This window comes from Ascaphus truei, chromosome 4 (genome assembly GCF_040206685.1).
Source record: "Ascaphus truei isolate aAscTru1 chromosome 4, aAscTru1.hap1, whole genome shotgun sequence".
Classification (NCBI taxonomy): domain Eukaryota; kingdom Metazoa; phylum Chordata; class Amphibia; order Anura; family Ascaphidae; genus Ascaphus; species Ascaphus truei.
Genome location: NC_134486.1, coordinates 399,412,263 through 399,425,955, shown reverse-complemented (window position 1 = coordinate 399,425,955; position 13,693 = coordinate 399,412,263). Strand labels below are relative to the sequence as shown.

The 13,693-nt window shown below is 42.1% G+C and overlaps 1 protein-coding gene across 3 annotated transcripts in view; it reads left to right on the top strand.

Annotated features, from left to right (window-relative positions):
- The window catches only part of EFR3B (EFR3 homolog B), a 219,797-nt gene extending 207,298 nt beyond the window's left edge, over window positions 1-12,499 (top strand). For all 3 annotated transcript variants that reach the window (XM_075598625.1, XM_075598627.1, XM_075598626.1), the window contains 6 exons: window positions 34-161; window positions 2,797-2,888; window positions 3,385-3,433; window positions 4,937-5,043; window positions 5,847-5,896; window positions 6,426-12,499. In XM_075598625.1, the coding sequence (XP_075454740.1) occupies window positions 34-161; window positions 2,797-2,888; window positions 3,385-3,433; window positions 4,937-5,043; window positions 5,847-5,896; window positions 6,426-6,531 (532 nt within the window). In that variant the 3' untranslated portion in view covers window positions 6,532-12,499. The remainder of the gene's footprint in view (window positions 1-33; window positions 162-2,796; window positions 2,889-3,384; window positions 3,434-4,936; window positions 5,044-5,846; window positions 5,897-6,425) is intronic.
- Window positions 12,500-13,693: the final 1,194 nt, after the last annotated feature.

Below are 13,693 nucleotides of genomic sequence, written 5' to 3'. Positions count from 1 at the left end.
GTTCATGTAAACTTAGTTGACTTTTTTGTACAGGTTATCAAACAATGTGGACCACTTAGAAACAGAGCTGCTGTTCCTGCAGAGTACAATCAGTGAAGTACTGGGAGGGAGCGGTTACAATTCGGACAGACTGAGCACACCGTATGTGCCTCAGCTAACAGGTAAGCTTTCTCTGAATCCCCAGCGTTGGGAACAGGTTACACAAACACCCAATCCCATGGACCAATATAGCTTGCGTCATTAAGAAGTCTATTGTGATAACATACTAAAGTATACTGCATGTATACACAAATAGTAAGTGAAATAAGAGTATACGCATAGATACAATGATGTTATCTGGTAGTGTGCATGCACCTCCAGCTCCCGGTGTCATAATTTAGCCCAAATGTAACAAAGAGCAAAAAAAAAAATGCATTCGTGAGCATAAAGGCAATCTCTAAATCATGTTCAGTTGACCCTTCTGCTGGAATTGCACTCTGTTCATCATCCAACTTCCAATCTTGACCGCCTGGTATCAGATGCGTTCTGCTTCTCTTATTTCTTTTTTGCCAGTGGAAGGAATGCTAGGGAGTTGCAAGATAGATACCGTTGCAGTCTGAAACTTCAGTGGCATCTTTAAAGAGGCAATACAAGCATGTGTTTTTTTTTTTTTAAACATAGCATTAAATCAGGGGGTGTCCTGAGCTGAACCCCATTCATTTCAGCTCCGTGGACTCCCTGCTTCCGGAGATACTTACCTCCATAGGGGGTTTCGTTAGCCGCTCCGCTCGGCTAGTAGGGATGACACAATGGTACAGTAGTTTCAAAGCTCCCGCATGCTGCTGGTCCATGGGAGGCTGTGACGTCATCGTGTCCAGCTTCCTATTGGCCCGCGTGACGCGGGAGCTTTAAACTTTGCCAGACACCGGCGCCCCTTTGGAGGTCTCTGTATCTCGGGAAGCAGGGGGTCACTGGAGACGAAATCAATAGTTTCAGCTCCGGGGACCCCCTGAGACAAAACCTTGTTAAAAATAAATAAATTTAAAAAAGCACATGAATTGCTGCTTTGATGATGTAAAATTGAAGATCATAAAGAAACCTGCTTCAGTGAGACAGATTGAAGCTTGTTAGCCATAGCCAATTCAATGAGACAAAATGTCAGGCATAGTAACATTCACCATCCCCAGATATCAAGCGAGCTATTGTAAGAGAAGCACTCAGGGGGATAGGCATCAACGTCTCCCAGCATCAGTACTGGTGCAAAATGTGGTCCAAGAACAGCAATGCTTTCTAACGGGAACCTGTGGTGATTAGTATGTTAATGGCATTGTTCTAGTAAAACTTCTAACACCTCTTAGGCTGCGCTTATAGTGCCTTGCGACGGCGATGGCGACGTTACGTAGCTCGAAAACAAATACATTGAGTCCGTCGCCAGCGCTTATAGTAAGCGCGATGGGGCCATGTCGCGGCAAAAAAAATTGGTAGCCAAGTCTATTTTATTTTTTTAGAGGCATTCTCCACATGTGACTGTCTCTAAACCAATCAGAGACCGCGGCCCGCCCCCTTTGGTGACGTCATTGGCGACCGTCGCTAAAAACCAAATTACAACTATCGTGGGTGGCAACGGCGACAGGTGACGTCATCGGTCGCCGTCGCCAGCACTATAAGCGCGGCCTTACACTGTATGCATTTCCGTATCAGGAAATACAGATGCGGCGACCGTTATTCGAACATTTCACGCGTTGCATACCTCGGAATACCCATGTCATGGCGCGTGATTTCTTCCAACCTTACCGCCTTAATTTTTTTTTATTTATAGCATGTTTTACCAGGAAGTAATACATTGAGAGTTACCTCTCGTTTTCACGTATGTCCAGGGCATAGAGTTAAATTACAAATAATACATGGTTACAAATACAGTTACATAAGTGAACAGGGTATACATTATATACAAGACATTGCATGCACAGTTAAGATACTATAAATTATGGGCATATGCAACAGTTACAGACCACATTAAAATGTGAGACATCTTTGGTTTTGAAAGAACTTAAACTGGTGGTGGATGTGAGAGTCTCCGGTAGGTTGTTCCAGTTTTGGGGTGCACGGTAAGAGAAGGAGGAACGGACGGATACTTTCTTGAGCCTTGGGACCATGAACAGTCTTTTGGAGTCTGATCTCAGGTGATAAGTGCTGCATGTGGTAGGGATGAGGAGCTTGTTCAGGTAGACGGGTAGCTTGCCCAGAAAGAATTTGAAGGCAAGACAGGAAAGGTGAACTTTGCGCCTAGACTCAAGTGATGACCAATCTAGTTCTTTGAGCATTGCGCAGTGATGTGTGTTGTAATTGCATTGGAGAACAAAACGGCGTATTGAATTGTAGAGGGTGTCAAGTTTGCTAAGGTGGGTTTGGTGTGCCGAACCGTATACTATGTCTCCACGCATGTTGTCTCGTGTTTTTATCTCGAGTGCAGAAAATGGCATTTTTAGTGTTCTGGTTTTTAAACACCTGCAAATTGACACAGTAGCACAGTACTGTACACATTACAATTCATTCATTTCTGCCACGGATACGCAAAGAATTGCACCCAAAGAAATCAGAACCCATGAAATTCAAACAAATCAACCACAGGTGTGCCTGGTGTGATTGGCGGCGAGAATGCCGTGTGGAATACAGCAGAGCACACGAAAACGGCTCCGTGAAATGTTCGAATAACGGCCGCTGCATCTGCATTGCATTAAACCATGTTGGTGTGTAGGTAGTTGCTGTTTCAGTGGTCACTAGCGTTATATGTTGTGATGTCTTTCTGTTTTGAAGATGAAGATCGATTGTCAAAGAGGAAAAGCATAGGTGAAACAATTTCTCTACAGGTTGAAGTGGAATCACGAAACAGTCCTGAAAAAGAGGAGGTATATATACATTCTATCACTTACTTATAGAATTGTGATTACCACGAGTATTTGACGTATACGTCACACAGTGATATTGCATTTATTAGTATGTATAAATCTGACAGTAGGAAATAACTCAGCGGGACCCTCTGCTTCGAACAATCCAACGATTATTACGGCAACTTAAACAAATCATCTGAAAGTATAATAAACGCATAGAACAGAAGTTATTGCACAAAAATGGAAAACATATTTGTGGATAATCTTATAAGTAACTTAATTTGTAGTTGCACAATTAACCTTCGGTAACCTATATTAAATGATATATGTATTAGTATGTATTTTTGAGTGTAGGTGAAATATTTTGCATAAAATGACATGTAGCACGTGATGCCTTTCTGATCACAGGATGGCGATTTAACATTTTTCATTTTTTTTAAGCGAAATGACCTCTGTATGTCAAGGAGTTTTGTCTATATTGCATGTTATAAATCTGTTTTTTTCCTATTCCCAGAGGGCACCTGCGGAAGAGATCACGTTTGAAACTTTAAAGAAAGCCATTGGTAAGTGCATCAATATCAGCTGATGCTGCGTATACTGTATTTTGTTACAATGAGGCCTACTTATCAAAGCCATTTTGTAGGCAAGTCGTTGAGTCATTTTGAACATGTCTCTGAGCATCAATATAATGTACAGTACCACCCCAACTTTGCCCTACAAACGAATGAGGGATTTTGAAAGTAGTTACGTACTATGCAGTACTGTATATTTATTTTGTAACTCTTCAGTTTAATGGGATACATCCAATTTAGCATCTTTGGATACCATCGCTAATCTCTGACTTTCTCTGTGGCAAAATCTATCTCAGGGGTCAGACGCCATAAACCTTTCTGGCTAATAGATCTGTGTCTTAGAGACCAAAAATGGTGAGGGAGTTGTCTCCAGCCTCAAGCAGCCGATAGCTTGGAATGCCGAGGCTTTGATGGCCCATGGCTTTCACATTCTATGGAACTGCGGGATTATGCTTGTATTCCCATGGTTCTCGGTAATGTGAGTTGGCCTACATCTTCTCAGGAAACAATGGCATGCATCCAGAAATGAGGAGTGACACGGTACAGGTGCAAGGTCTGTTGTCAAGATACCCAGCACGCATAAAGAAGATCCTGCACCTGTACAATACACTATTACATCTCGGAAGAACTCTCTTGTTGGTCCACTAAAATGTAACACAACTTGATTCTAAACTTATTCCATGGTGGAAACAGCTGCTAGACGTTTGCACGGCCCTGAAATGATTTGGTTTTGCATCATTGTTACTATAAATACAGTACATTGATTAAATCTAGGAGAAAAATAACTACAAAGTAAAAAAATCATAACTCCCGTAAATGTAACATACCGTACTACACCCAAGTGTTCCTAGGAACCCCTGTTGAAAAACGCTGCACTACACAATACACTGCACAACAAATAATACCCACAAATAATACTCACAATTAAAGGGCTTGAATTGTGTTTCAATCGAAACGCTCTTTTGTCACTGATCAGTAAATGTGACTACAAGTTATTACACACATAGCAGGCTCAATAGTTATTTATTTTGTGGTACTGTATGTTGGGGTATACTGTAGTATACAGTATATTACCATTTTAATCTTGTGGTAACCCTGCGATATGCCTGGGTTTCTTCAAGTATCTGGGGAACAATGGTACTCAATATTTAATATATGGAGTTGGAATGTAAGGTCAAAATAAAGGTCAATACAGATAAGTATCATGCACTATCACATTTTAAAGCGTTACCCAAACAGACTTGTATTCAATGTGCTTTCATTTGATTGGATTGATTTGAATAGGGCTTAAAGCTTCCTGTACGAGGGGAAAATTACTTCACAGCATACCGAAAAGAGTCTTTTAAAGAGTATTTTAGACTATTTTAATATCCCGTTGGACAAAAACAAAAATCCAATTTTCACAGTAATAATTATATAACTCCATTGTTTCTTATTTTTTTTAACCATGTGTGTTCCACGTGTACTTTCCCCCTGTTTATTTATTTCGTACAGTTGACAGCGTGGCGGTCGAAGAGCAAGAACGGGAACGGAGGCGTCAGGTGGTGGAAAAGTTTCAAAAAGCTCCTTTTGAAGAAATTGCTGCCCATTGTGGAGCCAGGGTAGGAACCAAAGTGAAACTGAAATACACTGTGCTGTACAGTATGCACTGAGCTCTGAAAGTATCAATGCATTCATTCACATTTAATACAATAGACCCGATTGGGCTTATGGAGGAAAACAAGTTTTCATCTACAGTATTCCATCCTCTGTTGTGCTGTATCTAAGGCTGGACCCTCAAGCCTTCTCAAGTGAAAACTTAGCAGTTTGCCAAGAGGCAGCTGTGAGTGTCAGAAACTAATTCCTGTTTGCACTGCATATTTTGTGCAGTTTAAGTCCCCGCTCACACAGCGCGCTACACGACATGCGCGTTCATGACAGACTCCTGGCGGACAATCGTAGTGTTCAGTATTGAAACTACCATTGGCTGCAAAGTACGGCATCGACGCTTCTGCAGTAGGTGGAGTCTTTTGAAATTGTGATCTCCGGCTGCAACAGCGTGACGTCAATTTCAGCAGCCAATCAATGTCCAGACGTTTACATTGATTGGCTGCTGAAATTGACCAGAGACTCGGCAGTTCTGGGCAGAGAACGAACTCACCCCACCACCCCACCCCGAAGTCGCATTGTGTCGGGTCATTCCGTCTGCTGGGGATGATCACACATCGCCCAGCAGACGGAGGCGCGCTCACGTGGATGCGCGTACGCAGCGTCGCGAAGCCCCCTGTGTGAACGCGGCCTTACAGGGATAGGCCTGTTACACACTGTTACACACACAGTTTTGTATTTCACACTGCTTGTCATGAATTTGCTAATGAAAATGGTGCTAATCCTTTTCTTTCCCCCTTTATTTTTTTTATTCAAGGCAATGTTGCTTCAAAGTAAACTTGACCAAATCTTCGAACTGACCATTCGGTGAGTAGACTTTCTGATTGTGCCGGCAGCAGATTGTTCTTCAGCAGAAAGTGAGAGGAGTTGCAACCAGTAATTCTCCTAATAGTCTTTATTGATTCATTTTGTAAATTGTGTTTTTGTGAATACTGTAAAACTAGCAACGTACTGTACCTCAATATTCCAGTTCCGTCATGTTAGTACATTAAAGAGTAGACACACGGTGAGTGACGGGCTATGGTACAGCTTGTGCTGAGTAACAAAATACCAGGTGTCCTTCTGATGCGCTAGAACAGGGGGGCTCAACTCCAGTCCTCAAGCCCCCATCCACCCCCCAACAGATCAGGTCTTCAAGATATCCCAGTTTCAGCACAGGTGGCTCCATAGGTGGCTCAGATTGAGCTACCTCTGCTGAAGCCGGGACTGATTGAGCCACTTGTGCTGAAGCAGCGATATCTTCTAAACCTGACCTGTTTTGGGGTCTTGAGGATTGGAGTTGAGCACCCCTGCACTAGAATGCAGATCTTTAATGTTAATTCATTCTCTGTTACAGACCACCTCCCAGCCCATCTGGTACAATCACCGCTGCCTACGGCCAGTCACAAAACCACTCAATCCCGGTGTATGAGATGAAGTTTCCTGATTTGTGTGTCTACTGACATGAGGAGCAATCTGCTAAGGGAGATACCCACAAAACAAACACTGACTAAGAAGATTAACATTTTATTTTTTATAGCATGCCCTTCTCTATTGGAGAGAATTGAAGTGCTAATGATCAGCTGAAAGTATCATCAAGAGGGTTAAAAAAATAACCCCAAGAATGCTTTTTTTTGCCAGTTCTAACAGCACTCTGATGTGCGGTCAGCTCGCGTGGAAAGTGTTAGAACGTTGTTTTGTCTGCACTGGAACCGATGGATTTTCTCTCCATATGTCACGTTATTTTGTTCTTGCAAGCAGGACACAGCCAGAAAGATCCCAAATGTTGAGTGATGAGACCTGGGGATGAAATCCATAGCCCCACATTGTTAATGCGGGATGCTGCATAAAATCTGCATTGTGTTCTGAAATAAACGTTCTTATCAACGGCTACCAAGTGGCATGGACATGGATTTCCTTCTCTTCGTCAAACTAGAATGCACACAATAAATGCTGTACATATTTATGACACTGTTATTCAACCTTCCTTTGTATAGGCAAGGTCACTAGCTCACGTTTTGTTAAGAGGGTCCACTGTGTGATGCCAAGTCATAGGGTTCTGCTACGTTAGTCGAGAATGGATGTGCTAAGGATATAGTTTCAGCACAAAACTATTGGCTTCTATTTAATATTCTGTCATGACAACTACCCCAGTGGAGAAGAGTTTATCTCCGTTGAAACAAATGAGGATGACAGTGTAATGGACTATAGAAATGTATAGAACTGTAAGGGGGGTGATTCATTAAGGTGCGATAGTGCAGATTCAGCACAACTGCACAACAACTCTCATTGGCTTGAATTGGAGATTCTGTGCAGTTGGGTTAAATTGGCACTAGTGAACCTTAATGAATTCTAAGTCTGGTAAGAATGGGGCCTCTTCCCAGGGTTGAACCAAGTACTTCCTATGATTGATGCCTAAAATATAATACATTCAAATACAACTTTAGATTCATTACCAATACCAGGTGCTGAGCTTAAGATAATTGTACCTTCCTCAAAACTTTTTTTTAAAATATAATTAAGGATAGTAAAGAGTATCTCATAGAGAACGTGTTATAGAGAAAGTTTTTCTTTTGTTATCATTAGCTTCCAATGAAAGTGAAAAGTCGAGGCTCAGTCTCAAGTGTCTTCTCATACGGACTGTTTTTGCCCCTATAATACAGTGGCCTCTATTGACAGTATAGACACCTTCATGGCCTTGGAACATTCATTCATAATGTTCTGATGCTGAAAATTGAAGCCAAGCATGTTCACTGCGCAACACACAGAAGATACACAATAGGGAGCTGAAAGGAGAGACATTCTGGATGTAATGTCACTTTTTCCCACCTATTCACTGTTTCATTTGTATGTCCTTCTACTTATTCCAATGTTTGAATAGCTATCCAATTGACCTTCAAACCCACACACTTGAGGGATTGTTAGACAATAGAAAATATTTATGAAGTGTCGTAAACATTGTTTCAAAACCGGTGCAAACTGCGTTATTTTGTCCGTCACTCTGCCTCAATGTACAAAGGTTCGTACGTACGTTGCTTCTTTCTTTTTTTGCCCCGGTTTGCTCCATTTGTTCAGTTTTGAGGAGTTGGTGGAGGAGGAAGTCAGCACAGTATTATAATGGGATTACTCAAAAGCTGCGGCTATAACTGAAGCAGTTTTCTTCTCTCTTTGCATCAGATAAAACCGCCAGATTTAGGTGCTCCTAAGGAATCTGCGCCAAATGCAAGGCACAGGATTAGCAGATTGACGCTGATGTAAATATTTGCTCTGTTTGGAAGCAAATTGCCCCATTTTGCTACATGTCCCCCCCAATGCTTCCATTGCTCAATCAATACATCTCCCTTATTGTCCCACGCGGTTCTCTGACTCTTGAAGAGTAACTGGTACTGGATCTTCTATGTTTTGCAAAGAGTTGTACGTACATTATGTAAATGGGGAAAAGGCATTGCAGCCTCCAGCTTTAAGACTTTTGCCTATTAATGTATGCTTGCTGTTGAAAGAGAGATGGTAATAGGGCAAAAAGGCTATATATCAATTAAACTGATGCACATTTGTGTTCTTTTTACCACTCTGAAACACACATTGTTTCATGTATATACCAACTTATTTCAGTGTGGCAACCTGTCTTGTTAAATAGAGGTCGAACCTACAGGTCACACTGGTACAGTATGCCCAGGCACCACAGATAATCAAGCATATTAACCCACTCATGCGTGTGCATTAGAATTAAAGAAGATTACACTGACATGGTGCAGATGTACAGTAGCAGGCCTCATTGTACATGCTGGCGCATGTTGCGGGTGCAATAGAGTGGTAGTCCCACCCCCTTATTGGGCGCAGCTAATGCATTGCCATGGTACAGTATCTGCTCCGGCTGGTGCATTGTGTGAATCCCGCTGCACCATGCGAGCGGGAGCATCAACGGCTGCTTCGTCTGTCTATCAAATTGCTGTGGTACTGTTACCTGCTGTAAATGACAGCAGGTTTAGCTTTACCTTCAACAAATTACTTGTTGGTCTACTTTGTACTTTCCATATGAAAAGACAGTGTGATTACCAATATATTATATTAAACTATTACAGTGTATAATACTCAGATTGTTAGCTGTTTGGCACAGACTTCGTTCCTCCTCTGTTTACATTTATGTAGAGTAGTAAACCTTACTGTCTTTGGTGCCGCTGCCACGTGTGGTCATGTGACTGCAGCGGTCATATCAATGAAATATTAACGCTGTGAGAGGTCCTATTCAGAAGCATGGACCCCCTGCAGCTCAATCGCGGCAAACCCCGTCTGCGGCGCCCCCCACGGGGCAGTAAGTCTTACTACATCTGTATTATTCACTTCTCCCCATCTGTATTATGTTGGCTGTGTCTGTAAAGCACTGCGTACAGTACTTGGTTGGTGTGATAAACACTATATAACTCTAACCTGATGTGGGTAAACGCCTTATTTCTAAAAATACAAATAAATACTATTCGCGTTGCTATACTGCAGGATGGTGCACAATGGTCTTCTCCACCTGAATCCTAGCGGAATTATTCAACTAATATCCAGAACTTTAGGATTCAGAGGCAAACGTGGAGGAATTCTGGGGCTATAATACTTCACCAGATGTAGCAAAGGAAACAACTCCTACTTGTTTCAATGGAATTTTGTCCTTTGATACATATGGTGCATATTCTTTGCCCCAGAATTGCACCATTTTTGCCTTGATCCATGCTGTATGCCCCATATAGTGCAATTAATTTGCCCCAGAATTACTCCATGTTTGTGCCCCTATGTATCAACGCAGGGGAAAGTGTGTTTAGACGCAATGCTATTTTTGGGGGGAGACCGGAGCGGCCGTATATGTAACGGTTTCTTACATCTGATGTAGCGTGTTAGACTTAAGCAACTTCCGATATGGAGGATTTTTTTTTATTTCAAATAAAAGGTAAACAGAATTGTACAAAGATACACAGTATCTGACACATCTCATAATAATCTGTGCATCATGTAACGCCTCCCAATTTCTTCCCCCGGACACTTCCCAACGTGCCAGCTAAGGCAGACACAGCACATTATGGAGAAAAATGCTTTTATACATACGGGCAGAGTGAACATGCTCCAAAATTGCCTCAATACATAGACCTCTTTATACTGTACCTGGTTAATTATATTTTTGACCTGAGCAATGGGAGATTTTTAGTGTCAAAGTTGACTTGACCGTGTCCACAAACATTAATATTTCATATTTAATTTAATATTGTTAAGTCGTACAATACATAGCTAATTGACTTGTATCTTGCTTTGTATGCCCAAGACACTGTGGTGTAAGTGTATGGTTAATTTATACAGTAGTATGTACTGTATGCTACAGAGGTCCTACTGGAGAACAGAGCAACAGCAAAGCCGGTATTGTACTGAAGTTGTCATTCTCTTCCTGCTACAGTAATGTTTGCTTCACATGTGGAACGTGATAAATGTATTGTTTTTTTTGCCATTTTCTATATGACAGAAACCTAGATGTGTACATCTGCTGTAAGTGCAGTTTTCATTCAAATGTAGAGGCAATGTGTTCACGGTTGACCATGGTCTGTTGGCTGCCACCAAACAGCCCCTGGTGCTCCCTGCCATCACAACATCACAATGAGCCTGATGCCCATATCGTGCGGCCGTTGCTCATGTCAATGTCTCAGCACGTGACATGGGACATTTAAAAATGACATCGGGCCGCGGACAAATGTGAAGTGGCAAGGTGCCCGGCAACAAGTTGCGGTGATGGTAGAGTGCCCGGGGCAGTTTGGGTACGGCCACATATCCCATTCCAATGTGTCCACATATATGTTCATTGCGATTGATTTGTGACATTTCATGACTCTTCCTTGTGGTGTTCATTGTCAGCACTAAGTACTGTACATGTTTAAAAGAAGGTAGCGCAGGGAATGGTAATGGTTATGCATAGTTTATGTATGGATGATATCACTTAATTAAGGGGGGGTTATCTACCAAAGTCTCCCGACTACAAAACTAAACCGGCGCCAACGAACTCCACCAGATTTATCAAAGGAAACAAATCCCATTTCTTACAGTGAGATTCCTTAGCTGCGATAATTATCGCGCTGGTCTTTTGCAATTGCACTAGATTTGCTGATCGGAGACTTAGTAAATAGTCCTGGGAGTGATTGCAGTTTGAGTACCATTACATAAAACAAATAGCAGTTAATACACTGCATGAAAAAGTACTGGATTGTATCCCCTACAGTACCTACTTTACGCTGCTATCCTCTGCACCAGCTTTCCTGCCAGGAAGATTCCCATGTGAACTATGTAGCCATTCTTCACCGGTTTCCTCATCTTGATCCATAACAGTGGCAGATGGGAAGGTCTCATTTTCCTCCCACATCTCCATGAGAAGAACTAATACATGTTGGCCAGTTTGCTGTCTTCTACTAAGCACAGATGATCGCTCCTCTGTTACTTACCCTAGCTAGTGCCTGTTTCCACCACTACGATACTGTAACGTTCACTGATGAGAAACACAGATGTTCCTGGGCTTTCTTTCATATTTAGGATATCTTCATGTCTATCCCAAGCATGTTTGAATTTCCCTCACTGTATTAGCCCCTACCACTTCTGTTGGGAAGCTATTCCATGCATCCACCACCCTTTCTGTGAAGTACTTGATCATATTTCCCCTGAGCCTGGACACCCTCCACCCTGCAGCTTCGGAGCACGGCCTCTTGTTCTAACCCTTCTCTTTCTCTGAAATATGCTTCCCTCGTATACAGAAGGGGATTAAAAAAAATGGCGCCCTTATGCACTTACCTGATGCTGCCCTCCTGTTCCTATGGCAATGTGACATCACGTTGCCGGATCGCGCATGTGTCGATCGGCGCTTGCCGGCCCGCGCATGCGCAGAAGCGGCCAGCGCCTTAAAGTGTATATTTTATATGTATGAATATTTTTGAGCGCCACAAAATCGTCCACCGATTTCAACTTGGCGTAAAGTCGAAAGCAGCAGCGGCCAACTCCAGTCATCAAGAGCCACCACCAACAGGTCAGGTTTTCAGGCTATCCCTGCTTCAGCACATTGACTGAACTGATTGAGCCACCTGTGCGGAAGCAGGGATATCCTTAAAACCTGACCAGTTGGTGGCCCTTGAGGACTGGAGTTGGCCGCTTCTGCTCCAAAGAGATGTCTAAAAGTATTAGCGTAGGATTAAGTTGCTATAGATGTATCAAGACTCACTGTCTCTTCTTCTGTCACCGAAAAAATGAAAGTCACCCTGGACCTTATGTTTTCCTACATCTGTATGCATCATCCCCTAAATGTATGTGGCTCAGCACAGTTGTTTCATTATATAGGTTAATAAAATAATTAATAAAATGTATGATTTTCACAGTATGCCTATGATACAAATATTATACTAATAATTGATATTTACTAATAGTAGTTAGAAATTTAAAAAAAAGACACATAATTCTGTTTTAATTTAAATTGTATCAACCAGGTACTCAAACATGAAGGAATGCGTGAAAATACCTTTCAAACATCAAATTATACATCAAATGTATGAAGTCTTCGGCGCAATGTTTGAAGTTTGTATTGCTTTTTAGCGATGACATTTTGACCACAAACATTTTTTTAACATAAAATCTTCATACATACAGATGCAGTGGCCGTTATTTGAACAAATCACGGCGCCGTTTTCGTGTGCGCTGCTGTATTCCACGCGGTATTAACGCCGTCAATCGCCCCAGGCACCCGTGCTTATCGCGGTTGCTTTGTTTGAATTTCATGGATTCTGTTTCGGATCCGTGGCAGAAATGAATGAATTGTAATGTGTACGGTACTGTGCTACTGTGTCAATTTCAGGTGTTTAACACTAAAATGCCATTTTCTGCACTCGCGTCTTAAGGCGGGAAGGTTGGAAACAATCCCGCGCCATGACATGGGTATTCCGAGGTATACAACGCGTGACGTGTTCGAATAACGGCCGCTGCATCTGTAGGACACAATTTTGTATTATACGGATGTAAAGTGACGCGAAGCTGCTTGGTAACTGTAGCTTGTGAACAAACAACAAATGGGACCTCAGCACTCCCAATTAATGTTAGTAGATAGTAAATAAAGTGAACGGTGCAGTACGGGCAAGGGCAAAACAGACACAAAAATACTGGCAAGTACTGGTCCCAGAAGGGCCAGTGGTCCAGTAGAAGCCCCCTACATAACATCACTCAATAATAAGTATTGTAATGACTAGAAAAAGCACGGAACTCAGATCATCCAGAAGTGAAAAAATGATATGATGTCTCTATTGATAAAAACACCTTTAATAGTAGTATAATGATAAAAAACAGGGTATTAAAAACTCCCCGGAGCACAATGAGCTTCAAAAATATGAAGCACTACTAAGTAGTGAAGTAACTGCCTCTGATGTACATAATACTGTAACAGGGCTGGATATCCCGACAAAAATAGAAGTAGCGCCTACTCGGAGGAAGGGAGCTTCTAAACCAACTCCCCCCTCCCATGACCATGCTACTATTGGTAACTATATTAACACACACACAGATTGGCAAGTAGAAGTGTATAAAAACATATACCCACTGTAACAGTATCAGTGGAAAGGTGCAAGGGTC